Source organism: Epinephelus fuscoguttatus, linkage group LG12 (genome assembly GCF_011397635.1).
Source record: "Epinephelus fuscoguttatus linkage group LG12, E.fuscoguttatus.final_Chr_v1".
Classification (NCBI taxonomy): domain Eukaryota; kingdom Metazoa; phylum Chordata; class Actinopteri; order Perciformes; family Serranidae; genus Epinephelus; species Epinephelus fuscoguttatus.
Window position 1 is genome coordinate 27695501 of NC_064763.1, and position 24199 is coordinate 27719699.

Sequence of the window (24199 nt, forward strand, 5' to 3'; positions counted from 1 at the left end):
ATGAAAAGGAAATTTCATATAGTCAAGTACCATCATGCCAACTAGGTGAAAGACCATCTTGGTTTATTTATACTCATTAATCTGCTCCTGTGTGTGTTTGTGTGTGTGTGTGTGTGTGTGTGTGTGTGTGTGTGTGTGTGTGTGTGTGTGTGTGTTTGAGTGTCGGCCCTTACTCACAGGCGGTGTGCTATTTTTAAATTAGTTTAATCACCCAGTACTTCACAACCTCAGGCATGCATTACATTGTCTCATCTACATACTGTTCTGCCTATAAATTAATTTCAATACCTCGACTAATATCTGATATAACATCAACTGTATACACATAATAATAGGCATGTACATTATTATGTATATATTTCAGACAGAGCACACGCTGACATGCATGCTGATGCACATAAACAAGCGCACATGCAAAAGGACTCATGGAAAGATATGAACAATGAGCAAATATGTAGACACATTAATTATGTCTTTGTCTCTCTCTCAAAAACAAAATTGTATGCAAGCGTGCACACATACACAATCGGGCTAAGACGCACACAGGACTCAGGACGTTAGATAGAGTCAGGCAGGGATGGTGCTATAAATTACAAAATGCAACTCCTGCTTATCTCAACATTGATTAAAAGGGAAAACTGGCCCTGAATACCATCTAGAGCCCAAAATGGTTAGAAATGAATAAATCATAGCGCTTATCCCAAACAGCAGAAGGAGAAAATGAGCAATATCCTAGAAAGCTTTAATTTTTTTTCCCAGCGTAAATATGAAGGGTTGTTTAGTGAATTCTAAGCAGATGCTTACCTGATTGGAATTTGATGCACAGCAGCAAAGGTGGAGTTATGGGCAATCCAGTGAGAGGAGCACATATCAAAATCCAGCCTTTAATTTCACCATGAAGAGTAGTTTGAAAATACTGTAGACAGTACATCTAAAAATAAATTGGCTGTGTAATTTGGCAGATATTAGAGGATCAAAGCCCGTATGAAGACAAAGTGGAGAAGTAATAAGAAAATGCTTTTGCATGCGTAAATATTGTACGTTTCTAGGGTTTGCTGTTTTGCTATCCAAACTGATTAACAGGTACTCACATTTTGCCCAAGGACTTCATGTAAAATGGAAACCATACATATACCACAGTATTTCCAATAACTGGCTGCGTATTTTGAAGCAGGCTACGTGAAATAGTTCATCAGCCCAGAATGTAGATTGCTTTATTTTTATCCCAGTCATTTGCAGGCATGAATTGGACAAATGGCTCTTTCTGTTTCTCTAAATGATGGAATGAATCGCCCTATTTAAAATGTAGGTTATAGCCATTGCTCTGATTAATGAATTCAAGGGAAAAAAATGTAAATGCATGTACTCATCTCAGACCCAGCTGAGTATTTTTACCCTCCTTGTGTTTCCTCCTCATCGCCCCCCCTGACAGAACAGAGCTTTACCTTCTGAAATCTGACGGGCTCGAATAAACAAGCACATCACAGCCTCACACTGGCTTACTTTGATTCCCAGTTGTATCAGTTGTGCAAGACACATAATCTTTTGCACTGCTGCTCTTTTATCTCTCCTGTCTGTACAATGAACATGACCAACACAGAGGAGTGAAAGAATGAAGTGAGAAAAGAAGAGGTGCAACAGCAAGAGCCCTATAGCACAGATACTGGTGAGCAAAAAAACAAAACAAATAAATACACTCTAATGTTTATAGATCAATTTAGGGTCAATATTTTCTCACTAAAATAGTTTTTCAAATCTAGCAAAGCTTGGTCTTGTTTAAAAGGTTTCAAACATCAAAACAATCACACATAAGACAAGTGATCACGGCTCATTTTTTCAGCACAAAATATCCTCAATGACAGATGGTGCAAGGTGATGACTGCAAAGCACTTCTCAAAAAGCACAGCTGCTGTTGGATAAAATCAAGTATTTTTGGTGCATACGTTCTCAGACCTATATGATTTCTTTCAACACACCTAAACAACAGAATAGGTCAATTTCCACTGACTTCCAAAATTACTTCTATGGCCAGCCTGAAAATAACATACATTATCGTTCTACAGGTCACAGCTCTAAACATTTTCTTAACATCATGAAACTGTCACAGTCCTGTGACGGAATGACCTTGTTAGGTTTAAAAACATCTTAAACAAGTGCTTTTCTCACCAACGTAGTGCCGTATGTCACATGACATGTCACATACATCACTAGCATAGAATGCTACACATACTAGCATACTTAATTATGTTGCTATTAAAAGGAGTCAACCTTGACTTCGAGACTACAACAGCTGTCTGCTGTGTGCAAGTCCTGTGTCTGCTTGACCCATCCACCACCACTCCTGCCCACTCTGTAGAGGATTCTTCAGTATCTGGACAACACTACACAGACTCTGACACTTTCTGTGCTACATCACGTCACTTCCTCCACTGCTCCTGTAATAATTACTACAGCCTCTAGTGGGTGCCACCTTACAATAAACGCAAGCATGGGGGCGTAATGAGCTGCTTGCACAGTCAGTTAGAGCAGCCTGGAATTTTCAGGGGACAACCTTTTCTCCCCATAAGGTTAAATTATGTATAGAAAAATGGTGAACCAAGATTCCGTGTGTTCAAATATTTTTGTTGCCACAAAATCCCCTTTATTTTTCACTACAGTCAGAGCCAGACTCCACTCCAGGTAGCAATTTCCTTCCATCACTAGAATATGATCCAGGACGACTCTTCCTATTGCGCACTGTGTTCTGCAGCTGCTGGAGGTTTTGCAATCCATTCTCTATAGCAACCCATCCATTTCTCAATCTGGTCAAAACTCTTCTTCCTCCTCTCTCCGGTGTGAATGTAATTTCCTCTGAGTCAGAGCTGCAGTCCTCCATTTAGTTTTTATTTATTTATTTATAAGAAAGAGGGTTCTGTCATTGTTACAGAAGACATCAGTTTGTACTTTGAGTAAGAGCCTGAACAGTACAGTTTTGGGAACCTCACGATCTAAGCTAGACCTTGACAGTGCAATCATTTTGCTCATCTTCAGTGGTCCTCTTAAAGAGTAATCAGTTGATGCTGATGTCAAAATGTGCCCAACTGCCACAAGAGCAATATAAATTATAAATGCTCTAAAAGAAAGACAAACAGTGCACAGAAGGTCCCCTATAAAGGCAAAAACAAGATAGCAGAGTACCTGTGCTTCTAATTCAAAACTCAGTTAAAGCCACATCCCAAGAGGACTGGCAAAACACTTAAAGTAAGCAGTACATTTAAAATTCATGTTTTTTTAGTTGTATTACTTGAGAGTTTCTGACAGTGGGCACGATTAACTTCTGTGGTTTACACTGTGATTAACACAATCTGCAATTGTGTGACAAAAAAAAAAAAGAATGTGATTTTGGAATTTTAATGAAGAAAACTGAAAAGTGGATTTTAATTTTCTGAAAACTACACAGTATTGAAGGCATCTCTGAAATAAATATATAAAATCATTTGCAACAGCCAGAAGCCTGGATTGGAATGGGCCATTTAAATCACAGCTGTCTTCACACTACATGCCCTGAAGCTATTAACATGTGAGTTGTCTTAGTAAAATCCCCTGAAAAATCCATGTAAGGAGAGTGATTTGTAACATTCAGTTGGTTCATTGGGCTTCTTTCAATATTCACATCTTATATTAATGTTAACTAACGCACTATTGGGTTGGTTTTCTCTGCTGGTACAGTAATGTCTTCATTCAGTCGGAGAGCACATCCTTGAGCACGGGCATTGCCACAGAGGCCGAAGAGTCTGTGAGTTTTGATTCCAGTGTACACCATGTGCTTCACTGACCAACATATTTTTTACTGGAGAGCTGCAGCTAAGTCTCCTGATGATTAGCAAATCAGAGAATACTCTTACTAAGTTCTTTAAGAGGTGTTCAGACTGAACAGCAAGTGAATTTTAAAGGCAGTGTGACTGCATACAAGGTCAACTGAAAGATGTGAGTGCACACAAGCAGAGAAGAAGAAGATTTATTTAAAAAAAAAAAAAAAAAAAAAAGAAAGAACTAGAGTTCTAGGCTATACATAGCAACATATACACACTGTGGTCAGCTAGCTTCCAGTCAGTTTGTACTGCCATGTCCACTGGTCGTGGCAAGCAAGACTGGAAAAAAAAAAAAAAAATCAGTGGTCACATTTGTGTGAACAAAGTGCACAGATCTTTTTTTTAGCAGATACCCTGAGACTGTGTCCGAAATCATTCACCTATTCACTATATAGGGAGTGCTATGTAGAGAACTATATTGTGAGCTCACCTGCACTTTCAGACACTTCTCAAGTTATTTTCTCAACGCCATTATTTCCATCATTGCTGTCGCAAAATTAAAATATGTCATATCAATGTTGGCCAGTGAATCATTTATGATGAAGTTATAGTTGAAGTTAAAGTTGACTAATTCTTCAGGCATTATGACAGCAAACAGTAGTTTCTCAGATGAAATAAAGAACAACCAATGAGCGCTGCAGGGGGACTCGATTAGCAAATCAGCATCACAGATGGGACTAACATGGTCGTCAAGCTGTTGTCATGCGTTGTCAAACTGTGCACTGGAACCAATGAGGAGTAAGGACAATGGCAACTGCTATAGACACAACAGATGCTGCTATCAAGGCTGTTCTAAATCAACATGTCCGCTCAATATCACCCCACATCGTGATTTTTGTATCTCTCCACTCTTAAAACCCCAGCAAAACAGGTTTGTTGGTATGCCTGTGCATCAGTGTGGACTTAAAATGATGTTAGATTTAGGTGGATACGTTGGTCTTTAGTGACTGGTTAGGGAAACTGAACGCCCCTCCCCCACTGAAAGTGTTGAGAGTGGACATAATGCCAGACTAAAGATAGTAATGAGTCAGCAGTTCTGTCTGATATCAGGCAACCACTTGATATCACAGGTAGCATCAGTCATACCAACAGCTCAGGCGTCTGTAGTACAACGACATCTGAGATGTCTCCACCCTCTTCCTCTCTGTCTTCAACTGCAACTAGCTGCTGCTGCTGCGTGGTTGTGATTGTGGTTTTGTGCAGCTATGTGTGTGTGTGTGTGTTTACAGATGTGAAGGCTTAGCAGGGTACTGACCACCTGGTGCTTGACTGGCATGTTTTCTGCTCAGTAGGTAGCATGGGCACGTCTCCAGAGACATCATTACACAACCTTTGTTTTTTCATACTTAATAAGTTCACTCACTACCCTTAGTCACTTTATTTGTTTGATGGTTAAGGACATTATCTCGCAGAATTAAAAAGGCCTGTAATAGATACAATCAGTGGTCCCCTGCATTTTTGTCGTAAGTGTCTCAGGAGGATCTGCAGAAGACATATTTGTGTTTACGCTTTGAATGGTAAATGGTTTTCTAATGAGAAAAAAAATGTGCATGATATCCTGTGCTTTTTTTCAGAGACTATATCAAAATAATGGACATAGCCACCATGACATCACCCATTTGTTTGCAGACTTGCATTTTAAAGCCTCCAGTTTGACATTTGGATGTCATCATCTTGGATTTTGAAGCATTTTGGACAAGAGGGTGGGTCTGACTGAGAAGCAGAGAGTACTATCCACAGACAGGCTGGTCTGAGTTTTCAGAAACTGCTGATCTACTGGGATATTCACATACAACCATCTCTAGGGTTTACAGAGGATGGTCCGAAAAAGAGAAAATATCCAGTGAGCAGCAGTTCTCTGTGCGAAAATACCTTGTCGATGCCAGAGGTCAGAGGAGAATGGCCAGACTGGTTGAAGATGATAGAAAGGCAACAGTAACTCAAATAACCACGTTACAACCAAGGTCTGCAGAAGACACCTCTGAACGAACAACACAACGAACCTTGAAGCAGATGGGCTACAGCAGCAGGAGACCACACCAGGTGCCACTCCTGTCAGCTAACAACAGGAAACCGAGGCTACAGTTCACACAGGCTCACCGCAAAACTGGACAACAGAAGATTTGAAAAACGTTGCCTAGTCTGATGAGTCTCAGATGGTAGGGTCAGAATTTGGCGTAAACAACATGAAAGCATGGATCCATCCTGCCATGTATCAATGGTTCCGGCTGGTGGTGGTGTAATGGTGTGGGGGATATTTTCTTGGTACACTTTGGGCCTCTTAGTACCAACTGAGCATGGTTTAAACACCACAGCCTACCTGAGTATTGTTGCTGACCGTGTCCATCCCTTTATGACCACAGTGTACCCATCTTCTGATGGCTACTTCCAGCAGGATAACGCGCCATGTCACAAAGCTCAAATCATCTCAAACTGGTTTCTTGAATATGACAATGAGTTCACTGTACTCCAGTGGCCTCCACAGTCACCAGATCTCAGTCCAATAGAGCACCTTTGGGATGTGGTGGAAAGGGAGATTCACATCATGGATGTACACCTGACAAATTTTGCAGCAACTGAGTGCTATCATGTCAATATGGACCAAAATCTCTGAGGAATGTTTCCAGCACCTTGTTGAATCTATGCCACAAAGACTTAAGGCAGTTCTGAAGGCAAAAGGGGTCCAACCCAGTATTAGCAAAGTGTACTTAATAAAGTGGGTGTACGTTTTGCTGCTGCCCACGTCCACAGCAGTATTTTGTTTCGATGGTACTCCTGTCTGCGTCTCCAAACTCAAGATGTGCTGACTGCCATCTACTGTAGGTGATACATTGACTGTGGATAAGTACCTCATACAACCCCACTCCAAAAAATCTGAACTATCCCTTTAAGACCCATTATGGTTAATGTGGACTTCAAAGTAATTCTCATTCATTCATTGCACTTGTGTTAGGGCCTTAAAGTCTGACTACATAATGTATGAACGTGTCTGTGTCGCAGTGTGTGTGTGTGCGTGTGTCCTCATGGGTGCATGTGTGTGTGCTATAAACCCTTGAGCCATGAGAGCTTATGGCTTTGAGGGCCCAGCCCCTCCAATTATAACACGTTAAAGGCAGAATTCTCTTTACTTCTCTCCGCAGGGAACCGGCGGAGAAGGCTTGTCTAGTTTCTCACTCTACCCAGAGTAATAATTACCTGAGATAATTACTTTCCTCTCTCAAGCAATTAATGCCAATTCCAGGGGCAATGGTTTGGGACTCAGACAGGGACTGAGGTTATGCACACGCTTAGAAATTAGCAGCGGGGAGCCTTTATTTATTTTTTTACTGTCTTTATTAAACACTGTGAGACATGAAACCCCGAGATGTGCACCATGGCATGCTGTAGTGAACTATAAAAGAGGAAGAGAGGAAGTCATAGCAGAGAGAGGTAAACCCTACAAATGACTGGTGTAGCGAAGGTTAAAGTGAAACCTTATGAAGTCAAAGAACACTTGTATGTTCATGAAAAAGGTAAGTAAAAATACACATGCAGCTGTGCTTGTTATTATATTAAACCATGGCACTCGTACACCCCCATAGGTATTAAAAAAACAACAACAAAAAACCCATCAATCTCTGACTATGACTGTGCTTTCTGTGAATGACTAAAGCAACCCTTCCAGCAGTGTCACATGGAACATTATTCAAATGAGCAAGATCAGGATCAAAACCATACATGGCTGTTTTCTGATCCTACTGTGTGTGCTTGTGTGTGTTTTTGCACATGTGCACACGTGTAAATAAGCGAAGCTGATAGCAGTCACATGCAGCTGCCACCTCGGGCTGAGTGCTCATGCGCTGGTGCCAGTGTCTCGTCATGGGGTATGCAAAACATTGTGAGAGAGTGACCCATTCTTTTCTCTTTTTTCTCTCCTGGTATCACGCAGCGTCAGTGATAGAAAGGCACCCAGCAGGTGAAGATGAACACTCATCTCATTGTGCAGCAACTGATCCCATCAACTGATTAGTTATTCTCACTCTGTATTTTTATTCCCTTATGGAAAGGGGTGTTAACAATATGGGTTTTTAACAATGCAGCAGGTACATGAGCTCGGGCCAATGCTTTGTAAGCTCTGCATAATCAGTGCTATGTTGCCTTTTGAAAGTTTTTCCCCCTGAGAAGAACAATGTTCACTGACAAGTCCTTTAAAAGCATTATGCAATATGATAATGCATCACAAAAAAGTAAAGATGGTCCCAAAGGAGAGACACTATATATCTTGCCTTCCTATTTTTTACTTCAAACTTTTTTTCCATTTATGCCACTGTCCAGAAAAGTGGTTCCCAACTCATCAGATTTCTCCTCGCATTTTAATATATCCAGCGCCATACTTGCGTTTGGCTATGTTGTCGAGCTGTTTCTGTCAAGTAGCTGTCAGTTATTCACTTATAGCATTCCTAACTCTGCAGCTCAGCTATTAACCAGAACCAAGAGGAGAGAGCACATCAGGCTGGTCTTAGCTGCTCTGCACTGACTTCCTCTTACATTCAGAATTGATTTTAAGGTCCGCCTCCTTATATACAAAGCCCTACATGGGCTGGGACCAAGCTACATTGCTAATTCCCTGTTAAATATTTGCTTCCAAGAACACTACGATCATCTGTTGCTGGATTATTGGAGGTTCCCAGCAACAGCTGGAAGAAGATGGATGAGGATGCAGCCTTTGTCAATTACGCCCAAAAGCTATGGAGCACACAACCCTCACTCTGACATCTCTCCATTTAATGCATGTATAGGTCCTGTTTGTGCATGTGTGTGTATTTCTGGCCTGTGCGTGTATGGCAACGGAGTGAAAAAATTGAATTTCCCCCTTGGGGATTAATAAAGTACATAAAATTAAGGAAAAATAATTAAATTAATCAAATTAAATTACCCTATAGCCATCAGGGAAGCTAGCTCGCTAAATATTTTTCAAAGAAAGCTGAAAACGTACCTGTTCACTTTAGCCTTTAACTCGCTCTGACTTTCCTGATACAGGTCTGAAACTCTTTCTATTTACACTTCACGCTGCTGCAATTTTATGATTATTTTATGATTTATAGTTTTACAAATCTATGATTTTATGAATCAGTTCATCCATGTTTTAAACTGCTTTAAATGTCCTTTTATATTGAATTGCCTTGCCTCTGTTTTATGTCCATTATGTCTATTTTCATGTGAAGCACTCATGTGAAGTGCTTATACTGCCCTTAATATAAAGCACTTTGTGCTGCATTTGTTGTATGAAAGTTACGTTGTAAATAAAGTTTATCATTAATTTTTATCATTATTGTTATTACAGCAGAAAACAACACGTATTGTGTGCTGGAAATTCACTGTACTTAAAAAAAAAACCACTGGTCAAGTTACAGATACCCTGTTTGTCCCTTTCTGTCACTACTGATGATTCGAATATGTATGTATAGCAGCAGCAATCATAGTATTTCTAGATTATTAACAAGCAGTCCAAGTGGTCTTGTGCTTACTATACAAATAGTGACTATGTACTGTCACACAGTAGTCCACAGTAATAGTAATTTTGCCAAAGAAGGCAAAAAGTAGGCAATACGTTTGTAATGACCCCTTAGCCTTTTCTGTGTTGCAACCATTAGACCAAAGATTTCACTTGGGGATAGGATATGTCAGGATGTAATGGAAAACTGAACTAAAGCCTTTTATGCTTCCCAGAGGATCTTTGTGTATTTTGGTCATTATGCAACCTTGTGTCAGAAATTTCACTTTGCCAGCAGACATTGTATAATGTATTAGGATACATAACATTACATTTACTGTGGACATTAATGCTTGCAGAAGGAAGAAACATCCTGCCACCCTGAGGTCAAACTTTACAGTCCAAGCAGTTTGATTAAAGAGGACACTAAAATGATGTTTGATGCCACTGCACGTTGTTGTCATATTTATTAATAGCCTGCCTATATGAGAGAATACATCAGCAGAGCAGTGCTTTCAGTTTCCAGAAGCTGCTCAGAGCTTGTTGCTATGTATTGTTGTTGCTTGTGTATTGATGGAAAATACATGAAGGTGAGCATAATTGACCTCATTAGGCTGTTGCTGACTGAAGCACAGCGACCTAAAAAAAAGTTAAGCTGCCTTATATTTCACAACTCTTTGAAAGGTGGTGATTCATCATTGGCTTTAGGTGAAAAATACATTTTGTTATTATTCACAGCAAATTGACGAAACACTAACAGACTGGGTAAGAATGGCCTTAAAATTGTTCATCCATTTTTCTTAACTGGACACATTATTAGTGTATTAGTGAATCGATAAGTAATTATTTTACATATAAAAGTAATCTTTAATCCACGCAGATTACACAATTAGTGTTTATTGGTAATATTGTTAGACTTAATGGTTTTCAGCAGTTTGTACTCAAATGAACAAAAAAAAACTGTTAAGTATATGATTTTACAAATTAGCAAATCATTATTAGTATCTTTGAAATTAATTGTGTTTATACCTGTGATTTATGTGCAGCGCTGTGTTTTCATTAGCTCATTTCATTACTCGGCGTGATGGATGTTTGTCCCCGCTATGGTCAGCAATATTTTTTTTTTTTTTTTCAAACACTGCTTTACAAAAATATAAAAACAATATTCACAATAGAATTCAGCAGCACCACATACAGCGACAGCCTCCAAACGTAAAGAGTTTAATCACTTTGACACTCATAAACAATCAGCTTCATGAACGTCAGGTTTATTAAATGCCTGTTCGAAGCTTTATCGAACGACAGCAGCATTAGCTAAGTGCACCTCATAAACTGACAAGCCAGTGTGAAGGGTAAAACCCACAATATGCATTTCTTTCTCTTACGTATAGGTGTAATCAAAGTGTCACCATACTGTATATGAAAAAATATCAAAGATAAACATTGCATTAAGCTGCACATAGGAAGCCAACAAAGATATCAGGAGACATTAAACCTTACAGTCGTCCATTTTAATACAGCCTAAGACACTAAAACTCTTTCTATGAGAAATCCGGGAAGTGTGAGAGGAGAATTATTATATTCATTAACGATGGAGAAAGAAAGATGGACGCTTAGAGTAGCTGAGAAAGACAGCATCATAGAGGGGGGTGGCATTTAAAATGTATAGCTGTTGTTGTTGTTTGTATCCCATTACCATGGGAAGCAGAATGACCACATTGTGCCATCAATAGTGAGTAAATGACAGTGAGAGAAGGAGTGTCACCTTTAGAGTGAGCAAGAAACAATACCTGTAATGCCTCATTGTGTCCATGATAAACACAATGAGCTCATCTTTTTAGGCTGTTTTTGGCTGCCAGGAACAGATAATGTGCACGTTAAATATTCATCTAATTACTGTAGATGAAGAGCCTTTCTTGTGCTGTGGGGTGACATTTCAAATGCCATTCAATAAATCCTCAAGTCTAACCTATTGCTTAACTGAGTTCTTATTTCAGGTTCAAATAGAGCAGATGAAAATTTAATGATCTCAACAGTAAATTAGCAGTACTGCAAAGACAACTAGTAAAAGGATATGCAAGGAAATGGAATATGGTATACATGGGTGCAGATCCCGGGGGGGAGACGGGGGGGGACATGTCCCCCCTCTCCCCAATGTGGAGTTGGAAAATACATTTGTTGGATGAATGGTTCCCGAGATATGCGGAGGAATGACACACAGATACACAGACCCCCCCCCACGCCCCCAACCAGGAAGAGTTACTGTTTTTGAATACTGACATCCCTCAGTGGAAACGAAGCTTGTATAAACTTGTATTTTACAAATAAGAAACAATAAATTGTGAAGACAGCAAGGCCTCCACTAAAATAGCATTATAAGTCTTGTGTGTGATTTGCTTCAGGATTTATCCAGGTTTCATGAGAGAAGAGGAAATCTCTGCTCGTCCCTAGGCTAATTTTTACGATGTAAAATGCCACAGGCTTGTGCTAATGACGTTAGCATGTTGTATTTGCTAGGAAAACGTGTTAGGATAAGACAGACCCAGAACTGGATCTACACACTAAAATGGGAGAGACTGTGTTTTACGATTATCAGAAAATAATCATTTATGACGAGGACTTGTCTTGTTGTTAGGTGCTTTACAAATAAAATTGTATTTTTCACCACAGTGATCATTTCTTGTGTTATTACTGAAGATCGAGGAATCTGTCTCTGTTAGCCCTGTGATCGTCTGTCGGCCTGTCCAGAGTATATCCTGCCTCTCGTCCAGTGTCAGCTGGGATTGGTTCCAGTCCCCCGCAGTCTTTACAATATTGAGCAGTTACACAACATGGATGGATGGACTGATTGAGGAACTTTGACTGTGAGGTATTAAGTTCACTAGTCCAGGGCCGGTTCAAAACATGCCTGATGACATGACTGGTAACACTGCGTGAAGCTTTCTTGAGAACACTCATCCAAACAACTTCACACTCAACACTGTGTTTTTTTTGGGGGGCCCTTAGCAACACACCTGGGCCCAGACAGCTTTAGATTTATTGTTTAGATATGAAAAATATTGAATTATGTTGCTAGTCTGAATCATTGTGCTCAAATCGATGTAAAAAAGTTGGAAAATGTGCAACTCAGCTGTACACTACTTACTGTGTACTTGTACTTCAGAGCAAAAACATTGCAGGTCTACAGTTACATTTACATGACAGTAAAATGTTAAGCTACTGAATACGTGACTATCAACTATTCAGCATTATATGAAAAGTGAAAGCGCCACCTCGAACAGATGTTACGTAAATGTCATTATATTGTGCTGATTATTCCTGTTTTTCACTCTTCAGTTGAAGGAAATATTGAAATCCAGGATTTTTACTGTGCAACAGTAAGAGTTTTATTATTAGTACTTAATTACACTTCATAAAAAAAAAAAAAAACATGTTTAGTGTGCCTATTTCCTTGAACACTGTCAATATCAACATTCCCAGTTAGAGAAAGCGTGTAAAGTAAAGCAACATGGCATTTGCCTGGGGCACCCAAATCACTGAATCCACCCCTGAAAAAAAATACCCAAGACCCGGATGACGGTTACAAACACTGGTGAGATACACAAGTAAATGTGTTAATTTCAAAATTGGCGTATTTGTCGCCTGATGTGATGTTACCAGCGCAATTACAAAATAAAGCACGGACTAATTAGCAGAGATAATTTGCTCACAGTTATTAGTGCTATAAGTTACTATGGCAAATGTACACAATACATGTAGGTGAGGACATGCTCTACTAAGTGTGCTCCATCACTGTTATAATGTAAAGCATGGATATAATTAGCAGATATTTTTTATAAGGGGTATAGCACACGCACACACTCACACACACACAAACTATTTTCTCGCCAGATTTAGAGACTTAAATTCAGACCTTTTTGCAACTTGCTGCTCAGGGTCATTGCAGCACCTCTCCCAATGCTCTCCTGTGTCACCTGAACACCCAGACAGGAGAGAGTCATCAGCCACTCATTGAAACAACCTCAGTCTCAACACTGTGCTTCCTTGGGTCCAAGAACAAAAGTGTTTGCTCATTCTGAAAGCTGAAATGTTTAAGACTGGGCGCCTACAGTGTCAGGAATTTTTGATACATAAATGTGAGTTTTGTGCAATACAAAAAGAAAGAGAATTATTAAATTAAGTATCAATTAAAAACAGTCACAGCACACTTTCAGTTTCCTTACTGGGAGGAGAAGCTGCACTGAAGGACAACAGAACTATTGGCCAATGAACAAGCTGGGAGACAGGATTTCAATGAGCAGAGCACATGCCCAGGTGTGCTTTAAATAGTGATGTTTTACCGACAATGTATGTGTTTGGGAAGTACTGAGCATTTGACCGGATACATGAGACTTGGATTATATACTGCACAATGAGTTTGTAAACCAATGTTTTAATATAGTTTTGCATTTATGAAAAGCGGCACCCATTTATGTCAATTCATCAAGAAGTTTCTCCATTATTGGAATCTTCATTCTCCATGGAGGCATGCAGGAAACACAAAGTTTTCCTCACAAATTAATGGTCATATGGGGTGAGTCACTGATATACAAATTGTCATTTTGACCGTGAAGTATCCTGTTAAAAGGAGCCATAATGACCAAATGAGCTTTTAATGAGCTATGCCAGGAATGAGTGAACCTGAGTTAGATGAGGATCTGACCTAACATACGCTGTGTGTTTATAAAAATATATATATATATATATATATGTTTTTATGCTGTAAAACGTATGACAATTACCATATTCATATTGTGATATGAACCATCATATAGAGATATGCAGCAGAACAACTTTTAAAAAGTGTTGCACATATCTTGCACATAACTACTACCATAAGGCTTATAATAAAGTTTGCACAACATGTGAGGGACTATTTAGTGTTAAAGACAGAGTATTATGCTGATTTGGTATGGTCACATATGGTCATATATGATCAAATGCAGTCTGATGTTGGTCAAAGGTGACACCCAGTCCTGTGAGGAGAATGTTCTTGGCAGATAAACAACAGCACTGTTGTTCAAATGCCAAAAACAAAAGGCGTGGACATGGACTTGAGTCAGACTTCAGTCACAAACTTGATGAGTTTAAACTCGGCTGAATAAAATCAAAACACTGCAACTGGACTTAGACTTAAACAGCAATGACTCATGACTTCAACTTTACAAAGATACCTTCTACATAGCCCAAAGACTAAAAAGTATGTTATTTAAAAAGTGTGCCAGAAATAATTTCCCACTTTGTTTGAACCAATCTGACAGCATCCATTCAAGTTGCAGGAGAGAACCATGAAGAACAAACGTTACATTACTGAGCGCCAGTTGGAAAAACTGACAGTCCAAAAATGAAGTGCAACATGTTAAATGTGCAGGTCAAAAATTACAGATAGACACGCAAAAACTTCCACCTAATTTGTTTTAACAAGCAATCAAACAATCTTAAAAACATTCATGATTTTTGTAAATTCAACATATTATAGCACTGTTGTTAGAATGGCATTGCATTTGCAATACAATACAATACAAGTGCATTACAATGTCTTTGGGACTAAAACTCAAAGCTTAGGGCTTGGGACTTGTCTGTCTTGACTTTGGACTTGAGTGCAAAGAATTGAGACTCACTTATGACTTGTAAAACAATGACTTGGTCCCACCTCTGTCAAAAACCGCCATGACACAACAGTACGTGATGAGGGCATTATTGGACGTTGAGGATGAGTGGATATGTCAAAAAGGTTTTTGGATTTATGTATTTTTGTTTTCCGTTTGATCACCAATTGGGAAACTGCAGAACCCTCGATTCAACTTGTTCAGTGCTCCACTGTTGCCAGTAGTCACCATGTGATGTATAAACATATATATACATCTGCTACTTTTATAGATGCACCTGCAAGCAAGCAATACATCTGTGCTAAATGTTTTTTTTCCAGTGCCATGAACAAGGACTTTAATGAGATAAAGTGACAGAAGATGAAAGATGCAGGGATGAAAACTGCATGTGAGAGTGACCAGTGTTGTTTCTGCTAATGTGAACAAATGCTGTTTTCATCATTCCAGTGCTGGCTCTGTTAGATCATTTTTGCGTTGGGTCACTCATTTAGCAGCTAATAGGTTGTTATCAGCACTGCACCACCCAGTGGCTCAGAGTGGCCTCAGGCTTACAGCGTGAAGCAGTCTCGTTATCCTTTTTTTTGCTCTGTGATCACTGTGTTTTCTGTCAAGTAAACAACAGTCATACTGGGGGGGAAAAAAAACACTCATAAAAAAAACCCTTCTAGATTATTATGACAATCCAGTCATTTATATTCAGCTCAGTTTTTGAGCCACTGCAGTGTCTTTTAGACCCTGACATTTCTCTCAATGAATCACTGTGATTTTAGGTCCTGTGGTGTTGTTTCCATTAGCTGGGTTCATCTGCATACGGTTAATAAATTGCCTCCCTCGCTGCACTCTGACTTTCTGAAAAATTTGACATTCAAGAGGGCCCTTTCTCTTTAAAGAACACAGAGGATCATTGGATTATTTCTTCAGTTTTCACCAGTTAGCATACATATAAAACAGTTTAAATGGCTCCCAGCACTTGCTGAGCATATTCAATCTGTCAGATGTAACAACACGTACTGCACGGGAAAGCGCACTCACATGTGCAAGCACAGACGTTTATAAAAACACAAATATGCACACAAGTAGACAAACACGTGCACCGACAAGAATATTTGGATTTTCAAATCTGCTCAGTGGCTTTAAAATTTGGATAATTCATTCCTTCCTCCAAAGCCCAATCCCTTTTCTTTCCTTTCTTTTCATTGACGGAAAGTCATCTGGCACAGTAAAGTCATCTGTAAAGGAGACTGATGGCTAACAATTGATGTGCCAATCCTGAGTCTAGACAGCAGCACTTCATCCAATTATGGTGGAAATACAAACATGATTGCAACAACAATGGCAGGATTACCAGCACCATAAAGAGGAGAGGAAGAAGTGGAGGAAGACAAGTGATGAGGATGAAATTGACAAAAGAAGATAGATGGAGACAAGCCTGGACTGTGGAAGACACGATGGTATCAATAGTGAGAGATATGGATTTTATTTAGAGGGAGGAACAAAATACAAATAAATGTAGCCCTTTGTCATGGTACCATTGAGTAGGCATCAGCGAGACGAAGGCTTAGGATTGAGTGCATGTGTGTGGCAAAGAAATATGTCGATATGAAGAAAATAACACACACAAAGATCCTCACACAGACACACACACGCTCAGTTTGTTTGTGCTGCACAAAATCAGGAGTTGACTGGAATACTATTTACTCACAACTTCTAAAAGTAATCTTTTGTCAAAAGTATGACCATCTTTTTGACTTATCTTAGCTTTGCTTAGCTATACTAGAGGCCTAATTCTGGTGTCTGTCAAACTTTAAAAGAGGTTTTTAGTGTTTTATGAAAAGGGATAAAAAAAAAAGCTACAAAACTGCCAGCTAAACTATAGCCTTCTTAAGACTGTGATCAAAAAACAGCACTTGAATACAATGCTGTTGTGCAAATTAAATGCAAGTCCAATGTATCAGAGCTTCCCATCAGCACATGAATGTATCACAACAGTCATGGTGACAAAACTAAAGAAAGAATTGGACACCCAAGATCTGAATCATCATGTCTGATCATATCAAATGATTGTAATGTTTTTGAAAATCAGCTTTTTAAGATATGTTAATAACAATCAGACAGAAAAAAATGAAAAAAAAAAAAAAAAAATTCCCTTCAGGTAAAAAACATTAAACATATACCAGTGTTAACACCCCTGATAAATTTGTATCTGGTCTATTTCTGAATTTCTGCACCGCTTTTTATGTTTTAATCATGCTCTCATGGAAATGCAGTACTGTACATAGCAGGACTCAATTAGGTTACATTTTCAAGATATCTTCCCATTCATTTAATAATCTATGCCCTTTAGGATTTGTGGAAGAAATAATAAAATATTGATTTTTCATTTGACATTCTGTGATGCAATTAAAAGCCGACCCTGGACTAAAATGTAAGAATGCAGCCTGTGATGTCTGGTGGTTGTGTGGAGGTTTGATTTGGTGTGGGTGTGTGTGTGTGTGTGTGTGTGTGAGGGGGACTAAAAAGTGCTGACGTAATGTCTGATGACCAGTTCCACAAATAGGCATACAGCCAGACAGTTAAAAATGATATGTGGATAGATCAACCTCCTTTAAAAGGTTTCCACTGGCCAACACCAGCCTGAAATTCTATTGCTCAGATGTGTGAATGTCAGGAGGAGCAGAGTGTGTGCACTTGCTTACACTTTTGTGTGTGTGTTTTTATGTCTTCAATCTTTCCATCCACCGTCTTATTTACTTACCCCCTGTGATGCGTAGAGTGTTGACTTGGAGCTTGTCAGAGACATCTGTCCTCCGTTTCTCTCTCCATTTGGCCTCTAAGTGTAATCCACCGCACCACCATGTCCCTCGGGGTTGTGTCACCAGGTGTTGGCCACTTCTTCTTCTCATTCTTCCAGTGATCTGTTTGTTTTGGTTTGTGATCTACAGTGAGAGAATAGAAAAAGTTAGTTGATTCAAAACACACTTCTGTTTTTGCTGATGTTTTTGGCCTGAAAATCTGAGGCAGTGTTCAGATGCATTTGTTGATAAAGGTCAGTATGTTTGTAATCGTGACTGTTCTGTTTTATCTGTAGGAGAGATGCTAAATCTGAAAATACAAAGCAGCCTTCTATTCTTGAAGTAGATAAATAGTGCCTTTGCATGGCCATCATTTTATCTGTCTCCGTGGCTACCTGCTTTTATGTAAGTGGATAATGTCTCCTTTTAAAGCTCACTGGGTCTGTGTTTGCTAAGTCTTGATTACTTCTGATAATGCTGATGCTAAAACCTCATGTTATGTGAAATTAACAAGATCTGAAGGTTGTTTACTGAATAATGTTCCTCTACAGAGGCGACGTCTGTAGATTAGCTGTCTGATGAGACAATAAATGGATGATTCTTTTCATTGCCTAATTTGACCTCCTGCTTGACCTCATGTTCTCTCGTTCTACCTGGTGTCAAAGTCTGGATGGGCTGAAATATGTCATTGTAAAAGCAACGCAAAGAGGTATGTGTGATTGTTCAATTGCATCACTTCTGTAAATACAGACACACAACTCATACTCTGAGAGGTGGGGTCACGTCTGTGTCAGCAGGGAGCTGCAGCCAATTATTGCAGAATATATATTTGGGATCACTTGTAATTAATCTAATTCGTTATCTTGTAGTAAAGCATAGCAGAAATATTAGACAGCAGATGACTTTAAAGCTACTATATACAAGTGTTATCAGCAGTAGTCACTGTGCAGTGCAGAGCAGAGGCAATCAACCTCAGGGCAGTGTTAATTTCGTTGATGAAAACTATTACCATAGTTTTTGCGTAAATGACCTTTTATCCATGACGAAAATGAGACAATGACGAGCCGCATAAAATTGATAATAAAAACAAAGACAAGATCTTTTCTTTTTATTTTTATTCATGAGATGTGATGAAAGGCCGCATGAGTGACAGGCTAGTAAACTCCAATAAATAGTCTGTGCCGGGATGTTTCGCTAGCCAGCAAAACCACCCATACAAGAGCAGCGTCAGCTGTTGGTGGAAGTTGTGATTATTAAGTAATTCAGCAGTAAACAATCAGCCGGGTGTGTCTGACTGCAGATGGTGGAAATGTTAAATGGATTTGTCTAATTAGTTACTTTATTGTGGTGGCTGTTGGCAGTTAGCTCCGCTTGTTAGCAGCAGAATAGCAGCGGAGCAAGCAGCCACCTGCTGCCAGCCTTCACATCAGGACTCAAATCAAATCTGGACTGTCGCTGAAAGGTTTATGGGTTGACGTTGTCTTACAGGCAGGTAGGAGGCTCAGTTATCTGTGAGTGTAGCTGTGCTGTAAGTAAACAGTCAGCAGAGTTTTCTCTCAGCTCCGTAAAACATGAATTAAAACCTCCAGACTAACATGTTGCAGATTATGAAAGAACTCAGGCTTTAATTAAGTTATTTTTGTGCTTTGTAACAGTGAGATCGATAAGTCAGACTTTACAGTGAACCTGGGGACAAATCCTAGGTGTCTCAGATTAGTTATTTGTGGTGTCAAAGTTTTTGTGAGCATAAATAGAGCGATGTTGAGCTTTTCAAATGATGATCGGTAAATTTGCGCTCAAAAATCACCTCTTAAACCTGTCAAAAACTGCTGGAGAAATGACAGTTGGTACAACCAGTCAAGTTGATTCTAATTTGTGATACCTGCATTAGCCTCACTGGATTAGTTTAAGAATTAAAAAAAACATATGGAAAACATGATGACTTAAAGTTGACTAAAATGTCATGAATTTTTGTCATCTAAAATGTTTTGAATTGTTGTCGAATAAACTAGACTACAACTATGAAGGAAAGAAATGACTAAAGTGTAACTAAAAGTAATAAGCATTTTCATCTCAAGACTAAGACTGAGACTTAATCTAAAATATCTGTCAAAATTAACACTGCCTCAGGGACATAAAGGGAGGGCCTCACATGCACGAACATGCATGCATGGCCGACCCAGCAACCAAAACAAAGAGCAAGAAAGCTTGGAATACAACACACCGACTTCGTTGTCTGCTCAGAGTGCCACTACTCCATTACATCTTTACATAGCAAACAGTTGTATGTTGCTATATTAATGCTCTCTATCTCATATGGTATACAACCCTTAAGGATTATTTCATAGACAGGTGAAGTTCTGGTGAACATACACATTTTCAGTTGATTTTGGTAGAAACTGTTTCCTTGGCTAATTACAGTGAGATAATTTTAGGACTTGAAAACATCAAATATGAGCAACGTTTCTTTTTGATGCAATTTCTTTTCATAATCAGAAAGAGATGAAATATGTTATGACTTTTTTCACTACAAGACTAAGAGAAGTTAATTAGTTTAAGCAACATAATGATCCAGATTTTATAAAGTCAGAAGCTCCTTGAGTTGTGCAAATCACGGTAAAAAAAGGGAGGAAAGTAAGTCATTTATTTATTTCCTTTCTGATGTAGGGTGTTGCGAAGATGATCTTATCCTGGTTTGATGATTTACGCATGTAGCAAACCCATGCTTGATTAAAATTAATGGTACACATCTAAAACATTGATGATTATTTCAGAATGTTCTGCCTCACAGTGTCCACATGGGTTCATCTTTTCTTCAACGGTTGACATTAATTTATGATAATAATTAGGGGAAACTCTGTATGCTGAATTGTGAACAAAGTCAGAAGAGCTGCACAATATTTCGAGCACAATATTACGGAAGCATTGCACTCACTTCTGCCTTGTTGTGACGTTAATATGATATGATTTTGACAAACTACTTCCTATGTCTTTTTTACTCAAATAATAGAAAGGCTGCTTCATAAGGGTAAAGGCATTAGAATTTCGGAAAGATCAGCATGCCAATAAAGCTTTTCTGCATTTCAATTAGGGCCGGCTCATTAATGAGTCATCTGAAACTGCACACTCTGAATGAACAACTCCTTTTTAAAATGTGGCATTGGCTGCCTCTGAGGCCAGTGTGCTAATAGAAAAGTTAATTACATCAGAGGCATTCATGTTAATGTATGTACTTTGACAGAAGCGATATAATAAAAGGTTAGAGGAGTGTGTTCCAGTCCCCCGATACCAGACACATTTAATTGCTTTGTCTTGGGTTCCACAGTCAGTCATCTTGACAATGTTGTAAAATACAGTTGTACATTAATTGTGGATGGCTTGTTGAGCTTTGTTAAAAACACAAAGTGTAGTTTTGATAGACTCCATATGATGATTTGACCAAAATATTATATTAATATGGATTAGAATATTAGAGTTAATATTTATTCTTCAGGCTGTGACCTGAAGGCTTTAATGTAATGACTAGAACAAAGAGAGAGCACACAGAGCAAGGACTGATGATAACTTTTCCTTTGAATCCTTAAAGGCACCGACAAGGAGAGAAACGCTTTCCTGCTGCAGCCACATCACCATGCATGCAAGATTTTAATATTCTACTGAAATGAATTGGGACCCATAACTGTGTTTATAAGAAATAATTCTGGGAAATGATGGCAACTTAATATGATTTACAGAAAAACATGCAAAACCACTCTCATTTTCTTAAAGCTTACGGCAGAATTATATTATGTGACCATTTGAAAAAGCACTTTACAGTATACATTTTGCAATGCTAGCTTTTATACTGGAACAAATCTGCCATTAAGAGGCCATTTATGTCCGAGAAAAACCACAAAGATACATAGACTTGTGTGTTTGTCCGAAATCCGACTCTTTGCCCTTGCTCAGCTCCCCACCCTCCATCACAAACACTCACCCACCTCCCCCTGTTAGTCTGAATATTCTGTCAAGGAACATTTACTACAAAAACAACAGACACATATTGTTACTGTTATGTAGGGTTTTTTTTGTTCAAAAATGTTACAGTAGATGAAGTATTTTCAAGAACATAGTCAGTATAATTGCAGCTAGATGAATTATAGCCAGTGATGCATCATGTCCAATTTAGTGAACAGCTGATTAATAGTAATTTTCTGCCAAAATAAAATCAATACTTGGAAATTTTAACAACTGCATTAGGTGTTACTTGATTTTACACAATTTTATTTCCCTGCCAAGGTCTCTGCTAAGGATTGGCAAGATATTCATCAGCTGCTCAGTGTTTGTAGCATCCTGACGACTGTCTTGGGCGTTAGAGATTTGTGTTGCAGTTATAACAGCTGGCCAGTGGGTGGCAGTGTGTGGCATGACGCACTAGGATAAAACTAACTTAAACTCTTGCATATACAAGAAAACTGCCTTTGAGTAGCTGTCCACTGTGACCACCATGCGAGAAAGGGCTTGTGGTATGTGTCTTAGGCCACTGACAACACTACGCAGTAGGGCTAAATTAATCGAAACATACAATCAGAACCTCTGAACGACATAACCTTGCCCATGTCGGTAACTTTTTAATTCTGTTAACACTATCCCCACTGTGGATGTTCATGTATTGTCCCCTGAAAAATGTACTTCTACGTGTGTAGTCCAATTCGCGACCTGAAAGCAACATACAGGACAACTCAAACACCAAGCCAACTGAGCAACTTTGGCAGCTAGCACCAAAGAGAAATGCCATATCTGTTGTTTGGGCACATTTTGGCTTTTGTGAAGATGACGCCGAACAAAAAGAAATCAAATGTAAACACTGTGGAAAAACCAAAGGTTTCAGCACCTGGAGCACAATCACACTACTAAATATGAATAGTGCATGACTTTAAAAAACAGGAAGAGACTGACAGGCGCCTAGCAACAAGTGCCTCCACAAAGCTGCTCTCAATAACACAAGCATTCACAAAGGCTCCACAATATGAAACAGATTCAAGGAGATGGAAAGAAAAAACTGGTGCCATTTCCTACTATATCTCCAAGGATATGGCTCTCATAGCTACAGTGGAGCACATTGGGTTTAGACACCTCGTTGAAACACTTGACAGAAAATATTTTTCCTAAACTGCAGTGCCAAACCTGTACAACTCATGTCGTAAAAAGGTAGCTGCTGAACTGAAATCTGTTCAGCACCTGCAGTCACATGTGATCTCTGGTAAAGTAGGACAATGGACCTATACTTGAGCCTTACTTTGCACTACACTGACGATGAATGGAAGCAGATATCTTGAGATGGCATATTTTCCAGATGATCACACGTCAGAGATGATTGCACAGGGCCTGGGAAATATGCTTTCTGCGTAGGACCTCACACAAGAGAACCTTGTGGCCATTACAACAGGCAACAGTGCTAATGTTGTCAAAGCTGCAGAGCTCAATGGATGGACACGGGAGCAATGTTTTGGACACAGACTGCACCTGGTAATCAATACGTGCACATGAGCTTAACAGACACAATGCTACAATATTCAACCATCTGAATGGGGATATCTGGGTGGTGATTCTTTCTGTTTGTGTGTGTGTCATAAATGATCATGTTAACATGTAAATAGTACTATAAACAGTTCATCTGTGTGTGTTTCCTTCAATTATTTTAAAATCACAAAGATAGGATATGCATTCTTTCATTAGACAAAATATCCCAGCTTAAATAGTTGAGCATATTTACAGTGCAAACCTTGTCAGTGAACTATGAGGTCAATCAATGGTGTTAAAGCAATGTCAAGTTTCTTGTCTTGGTTTTAACATTTTAACACTTCTGTTAATCAGTTTTAATTTGAACTTTTATTTATGAAATTAAATCCATGCAGATGTTTTTTTATGCAGTATCATTTGAAGTATTTTTAGTAATAAGTGAGAATCTTGTACCAAGCCACAAGAAAGTCAAGAACAGTAATAACTTAATTTAACATATATCAGGGACAAGTTGATTTTATCGTTTAAGAGTTAAGAGACACTCAAGACTAAAAGAAAATATTTTAAGAGGTAAGCTCTGACGCAATGACTCCATGTTTTGAATATAACCTTGTATTTGTCAAGATTTTCTGGAGGTTAAAGACGGTGTGACGTATTTAGTCCAACTAAGATAAAAAAGTTCTTTCAAAAACAAGAACATCAGGTTTTCAGCTCGGTGTCAGTGTGTTTTTGTTTGTCTGAAGCCATGTAAAATACAGGGTTTCGTTGTTTAGTGTTTGTGGTATGCTTTTGAAAGAAACATGTTGATATGAAAATGTGTGTAAACAGCATTCAAAAACAAAGATGAAAGAACACCAACTGCAAGACGAGGGATTGTGCGGCTGCAGGCGGAGCAGGGAGAAGTCGACCACTGCCTTACCACCCAGAGATGTT

The 24199-nt window shown here is 38.9% G+C and overlaps 1 protein-coding gene across 1 annotated transcript in view; it reads right to left on the reverse strand.

Moving 5' to 3' along the window:
• cadm2a (cell adhesion molecule 2a) overlaps positions 1-24199 on the reverse strand; it is a 361176-nt gene that overhangs the window by 333179 nt on the left and 3798 nt on the right. Inside the window, exon 3 of the mRNA XM_049592823.1 lies at positions 17728-17908. Coding sequence (XP_049448780.1) covers positions 17728-17772 — 45 coding nt within the window. The 5' untranslated portion in view covers positions 17773-17908. The remainder of the gene's footprint in view (positions 1-17727; positions 17909-24199) is intronic.